Source organism: Tinamus guttatus, unplaced genomic scaffold, assembly GCF_059628265.1.
Source record: "Tinamus guttatus ecotype Peru unplaced genomic scaffold, ASM5962826v1 Tinamus_guttatus_pri_ptg000546l, whole genome shotgun sequence".
In the NCBI taxonomy this organism is placed as follows: domain Eukaryota; kingdom Metazoa; phylum Chordata; class Aves; order Tinamiformes; family Tinamidae; genus Tinamus; species Tinamus guttatus.
In genome coordinates this window covers 727754-753052 of record NW_028289080.1, presented here as the reverse complement: position 1 = coordinate 753052, position 25299 = coordinate 727754, and the positions used below count along the sequence as shown (strand labels likewise).

General features: G+C 47.5%; 1 protein-coding gene across 1 annotated transcript in view; it reads left to right on the top strand.

Moving 5' to 3' along the window:
* The window catches only part of DAGLA (diacylglycerol lipase alpha), a 55597-nt gene that overhangs the window by 14937 nt on the left and 15361 nt on the right, over positions 1-25299 (top strand). Inside the window, exons 2-11 of the mRNA XM_088534320.1 lie at positions 9122-9257; positions 9792-10003; positions 12088-12189; positions 12804-12942; positions 15635-15722; positions 21137-21271; positions 22056-22133; positions 23349-23473; positions 24727-24883; positions 25198-25281. Coding sequence (XP_088390446.1) covers positions 9163-9257; positions 9792-10003; positions 12088-12189; positions 12804-12942; positions 15635-15722; positions 21137-21271; positions 22056-22133; positions 23349-23473; positions 24727-24883; positions 25198-25281 — 1215 coding nt within the window. The 5' untranslated portion in view covers positions 9122-9162. The remainder of the gene's footprint in view (positions 1-9121; positions 9258-9791; positions 10004-12087; positions 12190-12803; positions 12943-15634; positions 15723-21136; positions 21272-22055; positions 22134-23348; positions 23474-24726; positions 24884-25197; positions 25282-25299) is intronic.

Here is a 25299-nt window from a genome sequence, read left to right as displayed (position 1 = left end):
TCCTAAAAGCAGGATTTTTATTTTCCCCTTGAAATGTACTCCTGATTTTTATTATCATTTTTTTTTAAATCTGTATTGTAAGGTGGCTGATCTGAGAAGAATTCCAGGGTGGAGTAACGCTGACGGATTTGAATTCACCGGTATTGTAGTGAAAAAGCAGCTTGCCTAAAGAAATGAGGCAGTCAAACTGACAGAAGGAGTGTTTCCCACTTCAGCCAGTTAATTCCCTGGCTGAATTAACTCAGCTTTTGTCATCCTTTCTATAGGAAGGGTGGGTATAGCTCAGTGGTTTACAGCCAGGCATTAGCAAACTTCAAACACAGCCACTGGACATGACAGCAGAAAGGAAGAACTTCAGTCCCCAGTGGCCCTGTCCAGGAAAAACAAACTATTTCTGGGCAATCATCAGAACATGCCACACGTGAGCGGGGCTAGGTGGGATCCTAGGTGTTTGCGTTGCTGACTGATGCCCCGTGGATTTGGGGTGCCCAACTGCTCAGCGTTTTTGAAACTGGGGTTTTTGCTGCTGCTTCTGGCCTGCATTGGCCCGTCCTAGTGATCGTTCCCTCGGCATCTTTTCCCCACCCCGTTCAAGACGAGCTTTCCTCGTCGTGCATTGCTGGCTATTAAGCATCAGCAGACTTTATTAACCTGTAGAACAGTAAGTTCTATTAAAACCACAAAAATAGTTTCGCTTTCTAATGCATTCCTCCTCTCCCCCCAGCAATTTGGATATTATTTTCGCTCGAGCTTGAAATTGTCAGAAAGCTGAGATGGTGAGCTTTGCTTGCACAAAATGTAGGTGGTTGCAGATATGTCGGCACTGATGCAGCACTTGGGTGTTGGGGGCTTTTTTTTGGCTAAATTAATGTTAGTAGACTTGGGCTGTTTTTGCCATTTTCTTGCAGTTAGGCAACCATGAAGCTTGGAGTTAAATTCTGCTCCTACTGAGGTCAAAGGGGAAAAAAAAGTCCAAGTAAGTTTAGGACTGTGAAGTGAACCTGCTTGAAGGTTGTTTCCCTGTTTCTCCAAATACAATTCATCCTTTATTTTGGACATTCAAAGTGATCGTTGTCTCTACAATCTAACCTAGTATTTGAAGAAGCTTTTAAGAAGAGGGTGACAGTTATGGCTACAAACTTGTTCCCTGCTGTCCTGCATCCTTGGCTATGGGGTACACCAATCTGGGAAAAAAAAGGGGAGCCTTGGACTCCTGCTGGTGCGTGTGTGTGTTTATTGGTTTGGATTTTTTTCCTCCTATTTACACGTGCATCCTACTAATTACAGCAAAGCAGACAGGCAGCACCATTGGCAAATACACCTATTAAATGCACTTGCTGGAAACGTTTATGCTTTTAATGAGCTGCAAATATTGGCAGGATATCCTCGCAGGGGCAGCTGTGCAGTGGGGCCGAGCAAATAGATACCAATCAGATTCATTGCTTGCTCCAGTGTCTCTGTGCGCTTATCTCAAAAAATAACAAATAATTCTTCATCCGAAGTGGGTTCAACCCAGACAAGAGGAGCTTTATGCTCGGGAACAGCAGTGGCATAGCTAACAGGCCCTCCAAAAGCCAGCAAGGTACCAAGTCCCAGATAATGTGGAGAATTTGAGCCGGTGTCACCTTGTGGGCTATGTGTTTGTGCGTGACCTCCACTGAATGGGGGCAAGTGAACGCTGCCGGCTTTAACTTAATCTGTTGTGTTTGCTTACATGCATTTTAATCATTACAGCTGCAGCAAAACACTTACAAATTTGAGCCCTTTATATTCAGAAGCCCCCAAACTAAGAATTTTGAAAGCAGAACCCCTTTTCAAAAATATTTCAGGATCTGGAGAGCTCAGTTAATGGCTTTGATTGCACGGGGTTATCGGTACTGCCATTGCTCAGGACCAAGTGGCACTTGAAGGTTGGATCCTATGCGGTGTGTTGTGTGCAGTCCTGCCCTACGGGAGGATGACTCTTTTGAAGAGAGTGGCAAATTGGATCCGAAATCTTTTGTATTAGTAAGAAAGTTTTGAGAACTGAGTTTTCCTCTTGGGGAAAAAGGAAGGCTCTGTCACCCTCATAGTCAGGAAGTCTTTCCTCACATTCGGATGGAATTTCCTGTGCTCCAGTTTGTGGCCGTTGCCTCTTGTCCTGTCACTGGCCAGGACTGGCAAGAGCCTGGCCCCATCCTCTTGACCCCCTCCCTTCAGATACTTGTACGCACTGGTAAGGTGCCCCCTCAGCCTTCTCTTCTCCAGGCTGAGCAGACCCAGGTCCCTCAGCCTGTCCTTACAGGAGAGATGCTCCAGGTCCCCGATCATCTCGGTAGCCCTGCGCTGGCCTCTCTCCAGTAGCTCCATGTCCCTCTTGTGCTGGAGAGCCCAGCACTGGACACAGCAGTGCAGACGTGGCCTCACTAGGGCTGAGCAGAGGGGCAGCATCACCTCCCTTCACCTGCTGGCAACGCTGTTCTCAATGCAGCCCAGGACCCCACTTGCTTTCTTGGCACACTGCTGGTCATGTTCACCTTGGTGCCCACCAGGATGCCCAGGTCCCACTCTGCAGAGCTGCTCTCCTGCACGTCAACCCCCAGCCTGTCCTGGTGCATGGGATGACTCCTCCCTAGGTGAGGGACTCTGCCCTTCCCTGGTTGAACTTCCTGAGTTTCCTCTGCACCCATCTCTTCTGTCTGTCCACACTCCTCTGAACGGCAGCACAGCCCTCCGGTCTCCCGGCCACTCTTCCCAGTTTTGAATCATCAGCAAACTTGCTGAGGGTGCTGAAGGTCTCTGATGGATAAAGTGAACAGACTTGGACCCAATGCTGACCCCTGACAGATGCTGCTAGTTGTAGGCCTGTTAGGGGAGACAGTGTCGACAGCGTTGCTGAAGTCAATGGACACAGCATCCACTGCTCTCCCCTCCGCTGTTCTGACAGCCATCCTGTCCTAGAAGGCTCTTGCTTTGGTTAAACTTCATTTTCCCCTGGGTGAATCCATTCCAGCTATTCCTGATCACCTTCTGGCCTTCCACGTGCTTAGAGACAACCTCCAGGAGGAGCTGCTCCATCACCTTTCCAGGGATGGAGGTGAGGCTGATTGTCCTGCCGTTGCTTGGGTCCTCCTTCCTGCCGTCTTTGAAGACTGGCATGACATTGGCTTTCTTCCAGTCCTCAGGCACCTCTCCTGTTCTCCACGACCTTTTCAAGATGAGTAGCTTAGCAATGACATCCACCAGCTCCTGCAGCACTCTTGGGTGATCCTGTCAGGGCCCATGGATGTGCCGGTGTCAGCTTTGCCTGTGAGATCTCTAACCCCATCTTCCTCATCCAAGGACAAGTCTGTCTTTCTCTGGACTTTCTCCCCGCTCTGCAGGCTCTGGGGTTGCAGAGGGCTGCTCTCAGCAGCAAACCCTGAAGCAAAGGAGGCATTCGGTAACGCTGCCTTCTCTGCGTCTTTTGTAACCAGGGCTCCCACCCCACGCGGCAGCAGAGCCCTGTTTTCCCTGGTCTTTCTCTGCTGCTGATGTATCTGAAGGAGCCCTTCTTGTCATCCTTGCCATCTCCTACAAGAATTAACTCCAAACACACCTTAGTCTCCCTCATCACATCCCTGCATGCCCTGAGAACATTCCTATATTCCTCCCGAAGGACAGGCCATCTTTCCCACATTCTGTATGCTTTCTTCTTCTGTTTAAGTTTTGGCAGGAGCTCCTTGCTCATCCATGCAGGTCTCCTCCCATCCCTGCCTGATTTCTTAGGGATGCAAAACCCATCTGGAGCTGGGCTATGAGTGGTACTTGAATAGTGCCCAGCTCCTTTGGATCCCCCTTCCTTCTAGGGCCCTATCCATGGGATTCCTCCAAGTAGGTCTCTGAAGAGGCCAGAGTTTGCCCTCGAAGTCCAGGACTGAGATCCTGCTTGTCACCCTGCTTCCTTCTCACTGGACCCTGGTCTCCACCGTCTCACGGTCGCTGCAGCCCCAGCTACGCCGACCTTCACGTCTCTAACCAGTCCTTCTTTATTTGTTAGGACCAGGTCCACTAGCACCTCTCCTCGTTGGCTCACCCACCACCTATGCCGAAGAGTTATCACCAACGCTCTGCAGGAACCTCGGGGACAGTCTGTGCCAACTGGGTTGTCTCTCCAGCAGATATCAGGTTGGTTGAAGTCCTCCATGAGAACCAGGACCTGTGATCTGCTTTCCTGGCCTGCACATAGCCCCCCGTGACAGCACTCTGGTCGCGTCAACTCTTCCAACCTATATCTGGAAGTGTTTATTCCCCATGCTGCGTGCAGTGGCGTACAGGCATTTCGTGGAGGTAGTCGAGCCTGCAGGTTTCTCACAAGAGATGCAAGAGGACCCTCCCATAGTCACATCCAGGATGTTCTTCCCCAGCACAGTCCCATCCAGGACGTTCTTCTCCAGTTGCATGTACCTGCTGGAAGCATCCGCACTTGAGCTTCTTGCACTGTAGCTCTCCCACTGCCCCATCTTGCCTGTAAGTGAAGAGTGCAGGGAATGAATTTAAGCAAGGAACATATGCACCCAGAAAACACCTCAGTGTGTTTCTGTAGCTTGAGGAAAGGGCTTTGGTGAAAAATTAGGGAAGAATCAGCTGAGTTGGAGATGGGCCAGTGTATTGGGCCAGCTGGCCAGTCTGTTCTTGTTACTATCGATATATTCTTGTGACCTTCACTGTTCCACTTCCAAGGATGTGTTTTTTGTCAGCATTTACAGCTTAAGCTGGATGGGCGTATAGGTAAGTGGTTGTCTCTAGGGTTTTGAAGGTCATTTTCTACTCCAAAATATATTTTGGGTATTTGTGTCAGTGGGCAGCATCGTAGTGCCAGATCTAACCTAATCACATTAGTTCTGAAATGGTGACATTGTAGAAAGATTGTTGTGGTGCAGTGGCTTTATCCTGGGGGAGCTGAGGATGAAATATGCCAAGCCGCAAGAGGCTTTTTGAACCTTTCCTTTCTCAAATCTGAAATCTGGTGGCTTAGTCTCATGACTCTAGCACTATGTCTCATCTAATTTTTTTTCTGGCTGGAAAATGGGAGATTGTAAAGGAGATCTTAAAAATAGGTGTGAAAGTTGTATGCCAAAATTAGAGCCCCCACTGATTGTACCAGAACTTCATGCCCGTGTTGAGAATTTGTGACTTGGATGTAAATACAGCTCCTAGATATTACATGTAATAGTCTTTGCTTATAATTCTTGCAGGTATCACTCGCCGTGTATCCTGCCACTTGCAAAAGGTGGCCCTGTTTTGGATGCTCCTTTGCTGGGATGCAAATTCTCTCCCTAGTATACTAGGAGCTTCCCTTCCACCTCCTGTGTCGGGTAGGTGTCCGTCTCTGTTACAGAGATACTCTGATGTCTTCCCATCCTGGAAAGGCAGTTTTCCATGATCTCGACTTCATCTCTTTCCTTTATCCCCCTGCTTACTTCTAGTGCAAGTAAATACCTCCTGGCAAACTTGAGGACACTGTAAAAAAGAAGTCACATCCCCTCCTTTCCATGCCAGGGAAGAACAATTCCCCAATTGTAAGAATTCAAGCTCTGAAGCAGGAAGAGCTCCATTTAAGGCCTTAAAAATAGCTGCCTAAGGACTGGTGAAGTAAGTGTGCTCCAAGTTCCAACTGATGATTTCCATCAAGAGCAGGAAATGTTCACAGGAAAACACACTTGATGGGGAGCTGTAAGCTGCAGTGGGGATGCCCCAAGCTGAGACAGAGAGCCTGTGTGGAGCAGGCTTGTGAGGAAAAGGGACACGTGGGTGACCAGGAAGGGGATGCCTTAATGACACTGAGCCCTTTGCATTAGTGATGGATCATTTTAAGGGCAGAGTTGGTATTTTATGAACCAGCAGATAAGTGAGGGTCACTAAGGGCATGGTTAAGCGTGCTGATCGGACTTGCTTTTGCTTGCTCAAATTTGACAAATCTGGCTATTTTAAAATGTTGTCGCTTTTTTCTTGATTCACTTCAGTATAACAACTCTTCATTTAGCATCTATAAGAGACGGAGAGAGCTTCTGTTACCCTAACAAAGAATTTCAGAAGGAGAGGCAATGCAAACATACAGATAAGGTACAAAGCATGTTCTGCCTGATACCAGGAGACGCGGGGCGATGTGTCATGTGTAGGCAAGTACTTGCAGTAGTCACGCTGCGTGCTAGGAGGGAGAAGACATTTTTAGGGGACACTTCTGGTCAAGTAATTTTGTGGTCATTCGGGTGTTGTCCTGTTCCTGCCTGGGCAACGCTGGTGCCTCTTGAGGCTTCCCTTTGAGGTGCCCATGTTTTCCTCCCAAGGCTTCTGAGCCGAGCTACGGTGTCCACGCTGCGCCCTCGGGACGGGCGCCTTTGGCTACGTGGGCTGCAGCTGAGGTGGGTTTCACTTGCGGTGCCTGTGTCATGTTGGTGGCCCTACCTCCCAGTGCGAGTGGGCGGCGTGGGCGCCGGAGCGGTGTCTCGGGTGTCTGCGTGATCATGGCAGCTTTGCAGCAAGCGCCGGGTGGATGTGGGGAGTGAGGAGCAGGCGAATCCCTCCTGGCTCGGGAGCGCACGGTGACTCGTGTCCCTTCCCACCACATCTCCGTGGGGCCCTTTCCCTTTGGCCGCGGCTCTGCTCGGCTGCGTTTGCCTCTCTGCCGTCTTCTGAGGCTAATGACAGGCATGGGAGGATGTTGGATTAAACTAAGTCTCCTAGGTTGAGCTGGAATCTTGTCTCACTGCAGCATTTTTCTTCTCCTTTGCTCTTTTCGCTAAGCCTTCCCCTACAGACGGCTAATCTCCCCCTTCCCCCACATCCTGTCATAGCCGCAGAGCATGTCGTGTGTCACAGGGAATTACCGGCTGAAAAGGCCTGCGAGAGGCTGCTCCTTGGGAACAGTCTCTCCTTTCTGTGCCCAGGGCGGCCCCTTCTGTGTGCCCCTTTTGTGCCCGCTCCGCATCCCCTCCCCCTGGCCATTCAGCGCGTGCCAGAGGACGGAGCAGCGGTTCCCATCCCGGCTCCCTGCCGCCGTGCGGAGATGGGCTTCCTGCGCGAGCTCGGGCTCCGCGGCGTTCCCGAGGTGCTGCTGCCGCCCTCGCTGCCTCCCGCTTCCCGGCGGCGGCGGCGGGGGGGACGTTTCGTGGCACGGAGAGCTCCTCCGCTCCCGGCAGCTCTCCCCGGCGCCCGGACCGCGTCGCCCGCTCTTGTTCCCAGTCTTCCTTCCCACAATTCATGGACAGTCTCCTCAGAACAAGGATGATGTCACTTCCTTCCAAGTGTGCCGGGGGTGTGGAAGGGGGGAAGTCACGACCCCTGGCTCGCTCTGAGCAGCCCCAGTTGATGGAATGAGGCTGCTGCCTTGGAGGGAAGGACTTGCTGGGAGGATAATGCCTGCCTTTGTCAGCAGACAGCCCCCAAGTCCTCCTTTCCGTTTCTGCCTGGAATTTTCAGTGGCTGCAAGAGGAGTTTGCTCTTCCCTCCTTCACTTGTGATGTCTGCCTCCATGGATAGTGCTTTTCCACTTACGGGAAAGAAGAACGTGCATCGTCTGGACCACATCATGTAAGGTTTTTGTTTTCTGTATTTCTCACTCTAATCTGAGGCTCAGGGACCTGGACTCCTTGTGTTCAGAGCTTGTTGCCTGCATGTGCTTCCCCCTACTTTGGGTGTTGGGAGCTTGGCACTTTTTGCACCAGGCTTCAGGTTTCAAGGACCTGGCAAGTTTTCACTCTTGTGTGCAGTGATTTTAGAGGCAGCATTGGAAGTTCCCTGCTGTTGCAAACATAGGGGTCTCTGGACTGCTTGCACTCTAGCCTTGCACTTTTTCCTCCCTGTTCTTATATTAGATCCTGTCTCCATGTTTCTTAAAACATAACTGTTAAGATCGTGTGCCCTGGGATGAAGCTGAGGAGTCCTCACACTAAGAGGATTAACTTTTTTGGAGGCGATGGGGTGGGCAAGGTTTATAGTCATAGGCCTTCTATCATCTTTCTTGTTTCCAAACTGGGGGCAAGGTGCCAGGCATCCTGGCTCACGTTCAGAATTGATTAAACTAATGAGAACTATTGTGGTCTGGGCACCTGGTAAGACCTGCCGAGAGTGACAGTCCCACCATTGCTCTCATGTGGGACGGGGAATGACAGGCGATTCCGCTCTCTTTCCGTCTGTTGCTCTAGATGATGAATTTACTTTAGATATTCGTTCTTGTAGATATACTGCTGCTTAAACTGGGAGAAGGTGGTAAAGGCAGAGCACGTCTGCTGGCATGGCTACAGGTAGAAGAGTTGTGGGAAGTGCCCCAGTGGGATTCAGCCATCAGCCAAGGGATGGTGGGAATTGTGCACTGACATTCAGGGGAGACCAAGAGGTACCGCACTGCTCAGGAGGAGGGTAAATGAATGTACTGAAAAGCATGTCCACATATGCTGAGGATTCAAGATACAAGTGTTCAAGAAACAAGTGTTCAGCATCCAAGTGCTGCCATGCAGGTGGTACATCATAGACAGTTGGGTTATTCATGGCAAGGCAAACAGTAAGTGCCGTACGGCCAGAGGAGAGGCCAGTCTGAAGGTAAAGCTGCGATGCACAGAGTGCCCTGAGCGTTACGTGCTAAGGAGATGGGAATCCAAATGCTGTTGCAGTTCCACATTTTGCTTTGTTTGTGAAAGACAGTGTAATATGCAAGTTACAGTTGTTAATATATGGTGCATGAGATACCACAGATGACTCCCCCTCTGAAATGTTGATGGAAACCCAGCTTACATCCCTTTAACAAGTATATTCATTTTTTCCTCCATGAGCTTAATGGCAAATTAGCCGCTTGGAATGAGGAGTAGTTACTCCTTAAGAGATGCAACTTGGGAAGTTGTTGCAAGCCATGAGTGCAGTACCTTGGCAGCAGTATGTGACCGGGAAGGACGGCTAAACTATTTTGTGTAGTTTTATTTTGCTCTCTGCTCGAGCACGCTGTGCCCCCTGGTGCTGGATGAAAGCTCTGCTCTCTGTGGCATAAAATACCGCAGCTCTCAGGTGTGCTCCTGCTGCCGGGCCCTGGTTGTGGCTGCGGATGGCTCTCCACCGTGGGGACCAGCGAGCAGCAGCGTCTTTGACTGCGTTATTTCTTTTGCAGGAGGTGAGTGTCGTGCCTGCTGAACTGCCCTGGACCCGCTAGCCATGCCAGGGATTGTCGTGTTCCGCCGGCGCTGGTCTGTGGGCAGCGATGACCTTGTTTTGCCGGCTGTCTTTCTTTTCCTCCTTCATACCACCTGGTAAGCAAGAAGAGCAGGTGCTAAAGAGAATGGTAGTTTGAATGGTCTCCCAAATTCTTGCTGCTCCTGTTTGTTGCAGCTGTAATTCTTCCTGTGCTTGTACTTGCAGTTGGAGGGCTTCCATGGGACATTTCGGACAAACAGCACTGTATGGCCCTTTGGATCTATGCTATTTAAGTACTGGTTGCAATGTCAGAGACAAGCTCTGGCTAGAGTATCTTGAATCCTCCTGTGCTATGCAGAATAATCTGGGGCCTTGTTTCTGTACAGGTGGTCAGGGAAAATGATCGGAGCAGTGGATCCTATTGAATAACATGACAAAGGTCATCAAGTTGTTCCGACTAGGGCAGCAAAACCTCTGCATGGCTTGTGGGGAGGAGAGTCCCAGAACAAATTAATATTTGCTGTAAGCAGCTGAGTTAGTTATCAGGGAATGCGCAGGGATCTTCGGTAACCTTGTGGGAATGGGCATGGGCTGTTACATGCAGCTTTGTGTGGCCTGCTGTTGGTAACCAGCTGGTTTGTGGCCGGCAGGTTTGTGATCCTCTCCGTGGTGCTCTTCGGGCTGGTGTACAACCCCAACGAGACCTGCTCTCTCAACCTGGTGGACCACGGCAGGGGCTACCTGGGCATCCTGCTCAGCTGTATGATCGCAGAGGTGGCAATCATCTGGCTCAGCATGCGAGGCAGCATCCTGTACACGGAGCCCCGGGACTCGATGCAGTATGTGCTCTATGTCAGACTAGGTAAGAGGCAGCGGCCTGAGGCCTGCTAGTGACTCAGCCTCCGTGTTACCACCTGCTGTCGCAAAAGACTTGTCTCCCTACACCCCGAGAGGCACACAGCTCCCGAAAGACATCCAGATGGCCACTTGTATGTGATATGCATCTGAATACGTCACGTATACTGCACCCTGTCATTGCTGTAAGACAATGCAATGCCCCAAATATCTTCCGACTGAACCTTTAACTTGTCACCCTCATTGTGATGCAGGTACATCCCTTCCCTCTGACAAAACACGCTCCCCTTTGCCTTGCAACAGACGTCTGCTCCGACATAGGAAAACACAAGATTTCCCATAACACAGGATACACTCTGGATATTGTGGCAGTAGCTCCCACTCCGTGGCATGTGCATGTCATCACATGTCACATGGATACTTAAGACTGCACCCACCTACCTTGAGACACGTCCTTGACCTCTTAACTTACGTGTGTGATGCACCTGTCCATCCACCAATGTCATCTTCAGGTCCCGTGAGTTAAATAGGTACCACCTGCGCACTCACTGCACCTTCTCTCTTAGGCGTTTTTCTTGTCCTCCTAAAAACAGTTTCTGTCTTACCCACCCAGCCTGAACTTTCAAGAGCTAGATCAAAATCATATATGGTTTCTCTTTTGGCTTTCCCCCTCTCTTTCTCTTTTTCCAGGTACAGGAGCGTGATCAGACTTTTCTCTCCTGAATAGAGGGTTGTGTTATTTTTGTTTGTACTCTATTTATTTACTTATTTCTCTGGAGGTGGGTAGAGGGAACTTGGAAGACTGATTATAAAATCTTGTAAAGAGACAGTCAAGCTCCTCCAAACAAAGCATCTCATGGCCTATTCTGTTTTTCCTATGTAGTTTTCAGGCAGAGTTTATTACAATCCGGCTACCCTCGCTTGAGAGCTCTGCCTGAGAGACATTTTTGATCTGAGTGTTAAGTAGATTTATTAACATGAAAAGCAAGCAAATCTTTATCGCTTTTCGCTCATCCTGGAGTCTCCCTAGGGAAGCCTGTAGAGCCTGGTGGTTTGAGTAACATTGTGACAAAACCAGACCAAATGGGCCAAGGGAAGGAAGGCCATTTTCCTACCCGAATACCATCCTTGTCTGCCTTAAACTATACCTGTCTTCAGAGTCTTTATTTACACTTGGATCTTACATATATTTATATTCCGTATATTTGTGTTTGTTTTGAACTGTAGTGTTTTAATTGTCCCTTTTATGCTAGACATAGGAGTGTGACCCTAGAGTAGACAAGGTCCATGTGACTGTCCCTTTTAAGTACCATTTTAAGTAGTTCCAAATACATTACTAAGTGAGCTAATGACCATCTCTGGAGCTCATGTAAACTTTGGGCTTGTAAAGCATTGGGTGAGTGTGATGATGAGCACCTTTTAGTAGCGTTTCCAAACTTCGTATTTTCCACTGAGACACTGTCAACCCTCAAATTCTTGTTTATCAGGCTACGATGGAGACCTGAAAAGCCGATAAATGTGTCCTCGAGGGCTGTGTCCAGGGAGCTGCTGCTGTAGGGACTGCAGAGGGTGGAGGTTCTCTCAGAGGTTGCAAAGTGTAGTAAGCAGAATGAATCCCGAATATATGCTGCTTCCTATTATTTAATCTTGTTTTGAATCCAGCCAGCTGTTTGAGGTGGTCAAGACCTAGATATGGCTGCATGTTGTTTCTTGGAACATAGGGAAATCTTTCTACTGTAGCGGGTGGAAGAAGTGACTATCTGATTCATGCCTATGATGCAGCCTAGGGCACTTGCAGCTCGGTAGGTACATGGTTCTTTCATCACACTAGTGAATATGAAGGAGAAATTACATTTATTTGGCTGATTTTCTTGAAGATTACCCTCCAAAGCACTGACATCCAGTTCTTCAGTAGTTAATTCTGCGCCACTGTCCTGCTAGGGTAAAGAACCTGTCGCAGAGAATTATGTGGTTGCCAACAGTCAGTGCTCTGCACAGTGTCCTTGTGCATCCTCTGCAGAGGATGAGGATGGACAGTTCTTATTCGTGGGTGAGAAGCTGCTACTATCCTTTGTGTTCCGTTTGTTCCAGCTATCTTGGTGATCGAATTTGTGTATGCCATCGTGGGCATTGTTTGGCTAACACAGTACTACACGTCCTGCAACGATGTCACTGCGAAGAGTGTCACCTTAGGTATGTGCTGGGAATGTGGTGTGTGTGTGTGTGTGTGTGTGTGTGCATTCCTTGTGTGCTCCAGACATCCGCTTGTCCTGGAGAGCAAATCCAGTCCTGCACATGGGAATTTGGGAATTGACTGCAGGGAGTGGATTACAGCACTTAAATAGGGTGTTTGTTATCTTGAGATGCTGCAGTTGAGAACTATTGTTTGCTTGTTTATTTATTTATTGAGTGCTGTCTATGGTCAGACAAGAATCCATGTTTCCGTGGAAGGCTCGGCCTTGTCAATGTGAAAGGCCTTGTTGCCCTTTAGTTCACACTGGCTTTATTCTTTTCCTAGAATTGCTTTTGAATCTCAGTCAGACTCCTGGGGGCACCCGATGCTCGTGCCGTAGGTACTCCACAACTCCGTTATATTCTTCTGTGAGAATAATGTCCTAAAAGAGCTGGAAAACTTAGCTGTGGTCAGAGACTTTCCCTGTGGAGTTTCTTTTGCTGCAGCTGCCTGCATTTGGGGACCTTCCTCTCTGCCTTGAAGCACTGGAGATGCGGGTGGGACGTGTGGAGGAGAATGGCAAGGGCACTGTTGACGTGCAGAAGAGCACCTCGCTGCTTCTCTTTCTTTGCAGGAATGGTCGTGTGCAACTGGGTCGTCATCCTGAGCGTCTGCATCACTGTCCTGTGCGTCTTCGACCCCACCGGGCGGACCTTTGTCAAGCTGCGTGCCACGAAGCGCCGGCAGCGCAACCTGAGGACCTACAACCTGCGGTAAAGCAGCGGTTCTGCAAGGGCACCCTGCTTGCTTTGCTTCCTGGCAGCCTTGCTGCCTTCACTCAGCCACCACTCAGCCTCAGGCACTGCTCCCCTTTGCTCTTGAGGGTCCTTTTGGAAGAACTGCAGGTGCAGACTGCTGGGTGCTCTGTGTGGGCATCTGTCTGCAAAGGAGGCAAAGCAACGTGAGGTCTGGTGGGATCATGTTGGTCAGGGGATTTGTGAATCTTTATAAGCCCTTCGTGCCACAGTTACTGGTCACAGCAGCTTGTTTGTCCACCCTGTGGCATTGTGTTTTGCCGAGTACAGGGAGGTAGCACTTAGACTTAAGTTAGGTCAAAACAGGATCTTTTTCCGAAGCCTCTTTCTTCCTTTATTTGTACCTGCCTCCAAATATGACCTTCTGGCCTGAAATGTCTTATATACATTGTTAGCTAAGAAGCAATTTCTATCGTGTTGGCAGTTAGATGTTTCACTTAAGAATTGATTGCATCTTTGTGAGCTACCCAGATGGGGATATGAAAGGTTTTTTTCCACCGAGCAAGGCATTTTTGAGAAATTTGCTGCTTTTTAATTGTTGCTGGGGTTTTTTGTTTGGTTTTGGTTTCTCCCTCCCCCCAAGCCCTGGGGCAACACAAACAGCCCTTGTTTCCTTACACAGTCCCGACATATGTTGCTGTCAGCAAAGAATGTGGCCTTGTAGGACCGAGGGCATTTTGAAAGAAGAAATGAGACTCTAAAAATCTTGTAGAAATCACGCGGTTTTTTTTAGGAACCTGTATTCAAGGGGTGTTTTGAAATGAGATTCTTCACATGGTCCTTGTGAGAGAAAAATCTTCAGGCTTTTCTGGGGACAGTGCAGCAAGTATTGCTGATATGGTTGAGGAGACCTGTTTCTTCTTGCAATGGGATTACCTGCATATAGCACTAACACTAGTCTTGAGTGTTCAATATTAGCACACCATTTACCTAATGAGTACAACTGTTGTGTTGTAGTTCCCAGGGAATTCTGAACGAGGAAGCTGTGCTAAAATACTGTTCAACCAGGACCCCGTGTTAAAACAGAGCCCTTTGACTCAAACCATTATGTTCTTGAGGAAAAAGCATTGCAGGTTGCAAAGTTCTTTTTGTCTGAGAGCTTAAAAAGTAAACCAAAACACAACCAAGTCATCTTCTCTGTGCAGATTTTTGATATCCCAGCAAACTTCCTGTAGGTGTTTGTCTCTTTGGACCTGGCCAGATTTCTCCTCCAGGCCTGCAGCATTTCCATGAGCTCGTGCCTGCTGTTTGTGGATTTCCACTGTAGAGATGGAGTGCTGACAGATGTTAGTAACCAACACGCTATGGGGTATAATGTGAAATGGCAACATCAACTGTTACTTTCCATTCAGTCCTATCATTTCCAAAGGGAATATTTTGAAATTCTCCACCTGTCTCTCGAGCACGAGCCAGCAAGATGCTGAAGGCCACCCATTCTTGTTGAGATCCTCAGTTTGAAGTGATACATCCCTGTTGATGTATGGCAATAACCTGACTTTGTGTTACACTTAACATTTGAGCTATATTTCCTCTGTCTTAACTCATGAAAGAGCTTGACTTGTTTGTCTCCTTAGGAAGGCACATCATTTGGTGGCTTCCTTTTCGTGGTGCTCTTGTAGTTGCTTAGTCAGTTGTTTTCCTTTACTAGTGGCACGTTGATAGGTGTGGGCTTTTTATGCTCTTACGGGACTAAAAAACAAAACCAAACCAAAAAAAAAATCAACTTATTTTGCTGATAGTTTTCTAAGAGAGTTGCTTTAAGGCCCATACTAGACGTGGAAGTTCAATGTTAGAAAAAAAAGAAGAAAAACTTGGAATGAAAGTAGCTCGAAGCAAGCTTACTTTCTCAACCTCTGTGTGAAGTTTTCAGCTCTGCTGCCCGAGTTCTTCGGCATTTGTAGAGCAAACTGATCCTTGGCAATTCTGTCTTAGGATAGGCGTATTCCTGTTCCAGTTTTGGAATCTTACTTGGAGGTTATGTATCGTCGTCGTCTTAAACCACATCTGTTGTTAAGATGTGAGTAGCTGGAGTGCCCAGCAGAATCTTGATCTTAATTTCCAGGTAGGTGCTCTTCAATAGCAGTTTTTTTTCTTCTCACTCTCTGTTCTTGGTCCTTTCCTTATGGGATCATATGACACAGAACGGAAGATTTTTTGGTTGCTTGTTTGCTTTGATCGGTCTGTCCCATGTTAAATTAGTCTGTGTTGCTGTTAAAAAGAAGTCCCTGCATTACAGAAGCTGCAGGTTGCAGGTAGACCAGTCAAAAATAAGGTAATATTACCCTGCAAATGTAGTTACAAGGATAAGCTCACAACAGTGGAGTGAACTCACCTGTAGGCCATTTTAATAAGATTGTTCAATTAGCTGATTTTGCAGCTGAAATTGAAGTGGGTTGAACCTGTTGTATTCAGAATTCTTTAACCTTTAAAAAAAAATAAAAGGGAGACCTTTGCATGTTTTTCCTCCTTCCATCCGGAGGGCTGGGTGAAATAAGGTGAAATGACCCTATTTTGCTATACCATGAGCCAAGCTCTTGTCTGGGTGAAGTCTCCTTGACTATTCTGAGACAGCATAAATAAGAACGTGCTTCAGTACGTGTGCTCCTGGTGCAAGAGAATAGGCCTCATGGTATTTCTTTATTTCTCACAGGCATCGCCTGGAAGAAGGGCAAGCCAGCAGCTGGACACGGCGGCTCAAGGTTTTTCTTTGCTGCACACGGACAAAAGATTCCCAGTCGGTAGGTACCGAGGATGCTTCCTAATGGAGAGCAAGCTCCAGGTATGGTGGAGACACAGGGAACACAGCAGAGCGTATAATGCTACAGGACCTTCTGAAGGCAGCATTAATAGCTCTGAAAAGCAGCGCTTTCAGGTTTAAGCTCTTACTTCCCCTGGAGTTCCTTTTTACCTTGCTGCTACAGTGAACTTTGAAGTTTGTTTGTTTTGGTTAGAGTGTGTTTCTACCCAGCATATTACAGCCATTCTTGTGGTCAGCTTTGCCATTAGTTAGCTCAAGTAGTTTTTTCTTTATGCCAGTCTCAGAGGAAAAGTAGGAAAACATAAATCTGTCAGAATAGGCAAAAGACTCCGTCTAGCCTTCCAGCTGGCAAAGGCTGCTACTTAATCCATAGGTGGAAATGCAGGTTGTTGCTTTGAAATTTTCACGTGCTATGCTCAGGATTTCCCTTGCAGGTGTCTATGCAGCAGAGCAGTCTAAGGGGCTTGATTTGCTTCCAGAAAAGTCAGCAGTACAGTGGTATCGAAGGCAGCAGGGGCAGGTTTGAGCCCTAGGATGGTGTTCAACAGGGCTCCTAATAACCTGCTGAAGAAGTAAATAATAGGTGTCAAATTTGGATGATGACTCAGTAATATTTAGGTTGGTCAAATCCTCCTAATTCTGAGAACCCCTTCTGAAGGGCCAGGCAGAAACAGGGAGTTGTTACCAATGATAAGAGGAAAGTCATAATACAGAAGGATGAGGTAGTGCACATCTGAAGGAACAGTTTAAACTACTTGCATACACTGATTACTTCTGAATTAGTTACAACCTCTCAGGAAAAAAGCTAGGAGTTATCAAGGACACCTCAAAAAAGACATCTGTTCTACTGAACCTGAAAAGCTTCGGTAGAAGGGCACAGAAAATGATACACAAAATGCTAAGGGGCTGATGGCATCAGCGATATGTTCTCCCTAAATACCATAGAATGTTTGGGTCCCTTAAAGATGTAGCAGAAAAAGGAGCAGGCAGAAGGGACGTGAACTTGTGTAGGAAGAGAAATGAGACTGGAATTTAATCTCAGCAGTGATAAGTGCAATAAAATGAAGATCTGTATAAAATGATGGAGATTCAGGTGAAGCCTACCTGAACATTTGTGTTGATCATAGAAGGCAAGTTTAAAAGTGGCTCTTGTCCAGCGTTGTATGGGATGCAGTTTCCAAAGCGTGAGTAGCTGCAGGAGTCATTATAGTCCTTTTGTAGAAATCTAGCTACAAGTGCTGGCATGCTGGTCCTCCTAATCGCATGCTCCTGGAGAACCGGGTGAAATGCCACTTTTCCAGGGAATTTTCCAGTCTCAACCTTTCGTCATGCTGAGAAGTAATAGTCCAGTATTCAGAGATTTACTAAATGGTCTACTAGAGCTGGTCAGGAAAACCCACCTGGAAAACTGAAGCAAATAAAAATATTCTGTGCAGTTGAAGCAGCAGGATTCCCTCGCCAAAGAGGTGCTTTCCGGGTGCCTTGGCCACGTCTCCAAAGATGTTTGCTCTGGGAGCACCGTGGGCATCTGTAGCCTGGCCCAGGAGCCTTGCAAGGAGAATATGGGCACCTCGAAAGTAAGTCCCAAGAGGCACCCGTGTTGCCCACATTCTGAACCACCTTCAAAGTATTTCATCCATGAAGGCAAAAATATTTCACTTTGTCATTTCAGCTTTTTTTTTAATTTAAAGCAAATTTTGCATTCTGCAGTGAGTGTGTGTTTCCCTCTCTCTCTCTCTCTCTTTTTTCTTTTCTTTTCTCCCAGTTCCATGTGCTATCGAATTTCCATTTTAAATTCAGCTTGAGCAATTTCCAGGCTCTTTTCCGTGAGAAAACAGGAGTCTGTACCTTGTGTGTCCTGGCACAGCAGTATGGGCAGTGAATGCATGTGCAATAGATCACAAACAAATCCATTGCTGCTTCTTACAGGATTCCTGGAAAAAAAAAATTATAGTAGAGGATGATCGTTCCTTTGGTGGGCAAATAGAACTCTGCAAAGCAGACGTGGCATCAGGGCAAGAATCTGGTTATATGTGTTTGTAGTGACCATGCTCTGTCCCCATATATTCTGCCAGGCCCCCAGAGCCTCCAGGGTCAGTACCAGAATATCACAATCAATCACTGTATAAATATCAGGAGCTTGAGCAGAAATTCTTCCTTGCAAGGAAGAAATACACAATTAACTTTCTGGCCTTCTCTTTGATCAGGCTATTAAGTGGTGTCATTACTTGGAGTTTATGGGAGTTTGTTGTATTTTACTTTGAGCCCTTCTGCATTTCCTCCGTGTTCAAGAAACCACTCCATTTTACGGGGGTCAGTGCTTTGAGGATGGTGCAGTTGCAATATTGTATAAGGGGCTGATGTCAGTCAGTTTGTTCTTCCAAGGTATAGCTGGTATGGAGACCTACAGTATGGACCATGTGAAGCCCCATTCTTAATGATGATTCTGCTTGCTACTGTAAGCAAGCCAAAAAATGGTAGGAAATATTCTTGCACTCCAGGATTTTGTCAGATAGAAGATTGTAGCTCATTTCCTGCAGGGCACATCTAGGAAAAGAACAAATTTACTTTCTTCAAAGCTTGTCCAAGAGGGAGAGAGAGAGACAGATAGCCTGTCCTGAGGAGCTTTCTTTTAGTGCACAGCCCAGACTGACTCCAGTCCTGTACAGACACGTTTGTGACTTCAGGTGCTGAGTAAGGAATGTGGCTGGTGGTAGCGCTCAAACCAGTGACCATGTATGTGCTAGTGCACTGGCTCAGCCCCGCTTTCTGCTGGTCCAACCTCTGGGACACCCTTGTCCTCAAGCTTGCTGGTGCAAGCAATGACCACACGCTTTGTCTCACAGCCTGTTTGGTCTCCATCCTTCCAAGCCATTCTCATTTCAGGTCTTAAGGTCTTTCAGGTCTACCCCAGAGTGCTGCGTGAGCTGGCAGATGTCATAGCTAAGCCGCTCTCCATCATCTTTGTAAGATCCTGGAGAACGGGGGAGGTGCCGGGGGACTTCAAGAAAGCCAATGTTACATCAGTCTTCAAAAAAGGCAAGAAGGAGGACCCAGGCAACTACAGGCCAGTGAGCCTCACCTCCGTCCCCGGAAAAGTGACGGAACGGCTCATACTGGCCGTTGTCTCCAGGCACGTGGAGGACAAGAAGGTGCTCAAGAGTAGTCAGCATGGATTCACCAAGGGGAAATCATGCTTGACTAACCTGATAGCCTTCTATGATGGAATGACCAGTTGAATAGATGAGGGGAGAGCGGTGGATGTCGTCTATCTCGACTTCACCAAGGCTTTTGACACCATCCCTCACAACATCCTCCTGGGCAAGCTCCGGAAGTGTGGGATAGATGAGTGCATGGTGAGGTGGATTAGGAACTGGCTGGATGGCAGAGCTCAGAGGGTGGTGATCAGCGGTGCAGAGTCTAATTGGAGGCCTGTAGCTAGCAGGGTCCCCCAGGGGTCAGTCCTTGGTCCAGTCCTGTTCAATTTATTCATCAATGACCTGGATGAAGGCACAGAGTGCTCCCTCAGCAAGTTTGCTGATGATACCAAACTGGGAGGAGTAGCCGATACCCCAGAGGGCTGCGCTGCCATCCAGAGGGACCTGGACAGACTGGACAACTGGGCGGTGAAAAACCTCATGCAATTCAACAAGGCCAAGTGCAAGGTCCTGCACCTGGGGAGGAATAACCCCAGACACCAGTACAGGCTGGGGACTAACCTTCTGGGGGGCAGCTCTGCAGAGAGGGACCTGGGCGTCATGGTGGGCGACAAGTTGACCATGAGGCAGCAGTGTGCCCTTGTGGCCAAGAAGGCCAATGAGATCGTGGGGTGCATGAAGAAGAGCGTCTCCAGCAGGTCGAGGGAGGTGATCCTGCCTCTCTACTCAGCCCTGGTGAGGCCGCATCTGGAGTATTGTGTCCAGTTCTGGGCTCCACAGTACAAGAGGGATGTGGAGCTGCTGGAGAGAGTCCAGCGCAGGGCTACAAGGATGATCAGGGGCCTGGAACATCTGCCCTATGAGGAGAGGCTGAGGGAGCTGGGCCTGTTCAGCCTGGAGAAGAGAAGGCTGAGAGGGGATCTGAGCAGTGTCTATAAGTACCTCAAGGGAGGCAGTGAGGAGGATGGTGCTGGTCGCTTTTTAGTGGTGGCCACTGACAGAACTAGAGGAAACAGCTGGAAACTGAAGCATCAAAAGTTCCACAGGAACTTAAGGAAAAAATTCTTGACAGTGAGGGTGCCAGAGCACTGGAACAGGCTGCCCAGAGAGGTTGTGGAGTCTCCTTCTCTGGAGATCTTCAAAACCCGCTTGGACACAGTCCTGTGTCCCGTGCTCTAGGTGACCCTGCGTGTGCAGGGGGGTTGGACTAGATGACCTCTAGAGGTCCCTACCAACCTTAAGCATTCTATGATTCTATGATTAACAGATCTTCTGGTCTTTTTTTGTAGAACAAAGCCAAATGGAAAATAACATTTGTCCTCAAAATGTGCTTTCAGCTTAGCACTCTGCTTTACAGCCTTTGTGTTCATCCTCTCAGGTTGCTTCCATTTCTGTCCATCTGCAGAGTCTTCTGTTTTTTGGACTGGTTGCCTTCTCTGCTGGGAACTCTGCATTTAATGGCTCAGAAATACCCTTTTCCAAGTGTTTCTCTTTGGGTAATTTTGCTTGCATCTGGTTGAGGCTGGGTATGGGATAAACTTGGGAAAACCTGATGACTCTGTCAAGTTTTCTGCCACTTGTAATACCGGTCTGTGGTGATGGTGAAAAATAAACAGCTACAGTGACTATCCAGTGACAGGCTTCAAACAGCCCCCACTTTCTCAGTCATATGCCTGGGACAGTGGATGTGGCTTAAGTATGGGAAAGATGACGTCAGGACTGAGTTACAGAATTAAAGAGATTATTAAATAGGACAGACTGTGTGCTTTTTTTTCCTTTTTTTTTTCTCTCTTTCTTTTCTCCTGAATAGCTGTTGTTCAAATGTAATTGCTTTTGAGGAGGGAGGGCTCTAATATGACAATCAAAGGTGGGGATTTGTGTTCAATTCTCTGCTTTCTCCCGCAGTCTTATTTGCAATAGGGAGGTGGAAATAGTTCCCCTCTCTCCCTTTTTTGTCTTTCCTTTCTGTTTTGATGTAGTGTGTGTCTGCTTGTAAACGCAGAAGCGCTCGGTATAGTTTAAGCTGAGTGTCAGCTGAGCCCTCTGTGTGTGACTATATAAAATAGGATGCATTAATACGATTAGACCAGAAAAGGTATTCCCTGAAGGAATCTCTTGGATGTTTTGAAGACCAAGCTACAGAAACGAGGCCATTGATTCTCCTTCCGTGTCCTGTTTTGAGGCTCCCCACAACCAAACTCCTCCTCCTGAGCCCTTGTCTCACTGGATTTTGCAGGACGCCTACTCCGAAATCGCCTACCTTTTTGCTGAGTTCTTCCGAGACCTTGACATCGTCCCGTCTGACATCATTGCGGGCCTGGTTCTCCTGCGCCAGCGGCAAAGGGCGAAGCGCAGCGCCGTGCTGGATGAGGTGGGTAGCGGCGCCTTGTGCCCAGGCCGGGGGGTCTCGTCTGCCCTCCGACCTGCCTTCTCCTCTTCTGTGACTCACTGTGTGAGAACCGCGTGGCTCTGCCCACCTCGTTTCTGCTGTGCGATGGGCTATTGCCACTCACTGAGCTGTGAGATAAAAATACTCGTTTTTTTTTTTTAGAAGCTTTCCTGAGACTTGCAAAGAGTCCAGCTGATACTGAGTCAATCTTGAAACCTGTCCTTTTTCCTTGGTAGGCGATGCATATAAACTGGGTTTTTGACCCCAGATGGGCAACACCCTTCAGGAGGAGGGCTGTTTCTTGAAAGTGAATGGAGAGATTACACCATCTACTTATGTAAAGACAACTCCATCGGGGTTAGGGTTAGGGTGAATGGAGAGATTACACCATCTACTTATGTAAAGACAACTCCATCAGGGTTAGGGTTAGGGTGAATGGAGAGATTACACCATCTACTTATGTAAAGACGACTCCATCATCTGAGTGAAACTACAGGAGGAACTTGAGGGAAAAATTCATAATTTTCCAAGCAATTACTGACATTGAGATTGCAAATTACCAACATAGGAGAAAAGGTTATATTCACAAATGGGGTTTACACAGTGGTGATCAGATGATGCAGAAATTGGAACTAGATCAGTAAACAAGACAAGATACCGGCGAGCTATGTTGTCCCAGGTTGCATAGTGCTTTCTGGTTTTCAGGCCTAGATTTGGTGTCTTGATGGCATAGAGAAGAATTTTTATGTGTGTTTGTGACTTGCAGGCAAACAATGACATTTTAGCTTTTCTGTCTGGGATGCCGGTGACCAGGAACACTAAGTATCTGGACCTGAAAAATGCGGTAAGTCACTGGCCTGGGATCCTGCAAACTCCCCATGCTTCCGCATGTAGCCTGTCATCCTCTTCCTCAGTGTTTTCTCTTTTTCTCCTCTCTACCCCTGCCTCTTTCTGTAGTAGTTAAAGCAATGAAAGATTATAACAACAGATTCTAATAACACTGCTAGTTTTCCTGGAGGCCTTGTTTGGACTTCAGAGCACTTCTACAGCATTTTTGGTCTCTGTCCTCCACTCTGAGGAAGGCCGTAGTATTTCCACTCAGAAGGGAGTGTTTCTCCAGAGCCAGAGATAGGAGTTTAGTGCTGCACCCAGGAGTGTCATACAGAGGTGCCACGAGCAGAGCCCGTGAAGCCCGACATCCTGGGTTCCATGCTGATTAGAGCAGGGAGCTGCCGGGAGCGTGATGGAGCCTTCCTCTTCCCAGTAGTTCTGAAGATAAAAATGGCTGTGGTCTGTTCTCTTCCTCTCTAAATTAAGCCTGGCTTTTCTGCTGGCTCATCGGGCAAACTTGTTTCCATTTCCCTTGAATAGATGTTAACGGTGCAAGAGAGAGGCTGACCAAATCCCAGCACCTCTGATCTGAGGTGATTTTGAAATTAGCCTCCTTGTGGCTGTGCTCTGCTGTGCTGCATTTAATGCTACCCTCCTGCTTCTGCTAAGATAGTCTGTCATTCTGAATAGGTGTGTGTGGGCTGAGGTGTCAACATGGCTTTTAGAAGTCAGTGCTGAGACATATGGTCCCAGACTATCTCAGTGGCTTCTCCTGGGCCTCGTAGGGCCTGCAGCTATGTGGAAGCAGTATACTTGCAGAGCTCCTCGAGACTTAGACTAGTTTTTCTCCTCTCCTCAACTAGGGTAGGGTAAAACAAAACCCCTAGGGCATGGCCTTCCCTTACAGAATGCTTTTTGGTGTAAAGCAGAGAATGTCTCTGTAGCTATTTTCTAGCTTTGGTACACTTGGCTCCTCCGCTCACGGAATTTGGCATAGCTGTTCTTAGGAGAGGGAGGATGCAGCCTGAATCAAGTGACTTGCTTTCCACTAGCCACCTAGAAATGCAGTCAGTGTTTGCTATTCTCGTGGTGAGGGTGCGCGAGAAGGATGACTTTCAGATAAAAAGAGTGTGCGCTTCTCTAACCGTGGTGGGAAAAGGGAAACGGTGGCAAAAAATCGCCATTTAAAAGAGTTTCAGACCTTTAGTGAGTCTCTTGTTTCTTTCAGCAAGAGATGCAGCGGTATAAAGAGGTGTGTTACTACATGCTGTTTGCCCTGGCTGCCTATGGCTGGCCCATGTACCTGATGAGGAAGCCCACATGTGGACTCTGTCGCCTGGCCAGATCCTGCTCGTGAGTGGCTGTCCTGTCTGTTTGCTCTGCCTTATCTTACTTTTTCCCTTTTCCCTTCTGTTTTCCACTGCTTTCGAATTCTGTTCTCTTTCATCAGGTTGTTCTCTTTTAATCCCACTTTTTCTTCCTTTTCTTCTCTCTCTTTCTCTTTCTCCTTTCTCATTCTTTCTTTCCATCTATCTTGCTCAGTCACTTTTCCAGCCTTTCCTCCTCCCATGTCTTTTTCCTTAGTCCTTCTTTCTCACAGTTGCTTATCTGCTTACCCTGGTAAATAAACCAAGCAATCTTAAGCTCTATCATCTCTGGTGTACTACAGATCAAGCCAGTCCTACAGAGTTTGAACAGCCAGCAGAGAAAAAATACTCATCTGGCATAAGACTATATTCACACTGAGTCAAAGTAGCTGCTTGGTGCTCAGTAATTGGATTTATCAGCAAGCCCAGTTATGCAGGGAGCTGACATTTGGGTCTTTATTAGAGCGTCAGCAAGACTTGGCTGCAGTTCGTGCTGTGTTCTCTCTGCCATGCTATATATTGCTTACCTTATGGTAGCAATACTGTAATTCGGCTCAGGATTGCACTGTCATTTTGTATGTTTGCCTCCAGCCATAATAATTCTGCCACCAGATTCTCTTTGGGATTGAACTTGTTACAACTGGATTCAGCAGAGACATTGCTTGTATTTTAGGAAGAGCACGTTACCTTTTGAGATGCTTTTATGTATGAAGTGTCTCATGAAAGAAACAAAAAAGAAAATCTGAGGTTCCTTTCTGTTCCTGGGATGATTCTGGAACTATTTTTTTGTAACATGTTAAAAAAAAAAAAAAAAAAGATGTAAGGCTCAGTAAATGCTAGCTGCTTTATGTATTGAAGCTATTTAGGACTGTGCTACTAAGCGTAGCATCCCATGAGGAGAGATCCCAACCCCATCATGCAGTGATTGCTTGGAGACTTGTTGCACAATGGCTCTCTCTGGTGCTCAAAAGGAAAATTACAGCCTATTTTATTTTATTTTATTTATTTAAGTTATTTTATGTTATGTTATTTTAGGTTATTTTATTTTATGTGTCCTATTTTTTTGTGAAAACACCTGAAAGTAGGGGAAATCACTGATGTTGAGATAAAGCCTGTACGTGGCGTGCAGGGTCTCTTCCTTTCCCCTTCCTATTTCTAGACATTTCTCTGTAAAGCCACAGTTTCTTCCACATTCTTCCCTTTTCCATAAAACATTTTTTTTCCCCTTAACTTTTGCAGATGTTGTTGTCTCTGTCCCTCACGTCCCCGCTATGCACCCGGTGTCACCATTGAGGAGGACAACTGCTGTGGCTGCAATGCCATTGCCATCCGGCGGCACTTCTTGGATGAGAATATGACCTCGGTGGACATCGTTTACACTTCGTGTCACGATGCGGTGAGAAGTCTGCAAGCCCCTTCATATTTGGGGCATACTTCTATGATCCCTCCTTTTTGATCTCTGTGCTTTCAGATGTAGGGGGACACAAAAGGAAACCTAAGTCTTTTCCTGACCCTGGAGCCAAATCTCCAGTCTCTCTGCCAAGAAATTCTGTCATTTGGACAGAAACTGCCAAAAATTCGAGCTTGTTCAGTTCAGTCCCTCACTTTAAGGCATAGCTCGTCATGCTGCTCTGCTTGCTTTTCCCTGAGTAGCAGAATAAGTAAGCTGGAATGCCTCATCAGCATGTTACAATAGTGGATCTTTTCCAGGTTTATGAGACTCCTTTCTATGTTGCTGTGGACCATGATAAGAAGAAGGTGGTCATCAGTATCCGAGGAACCCTGTCTCCAAAAGTAGGTGCACTGCATAGT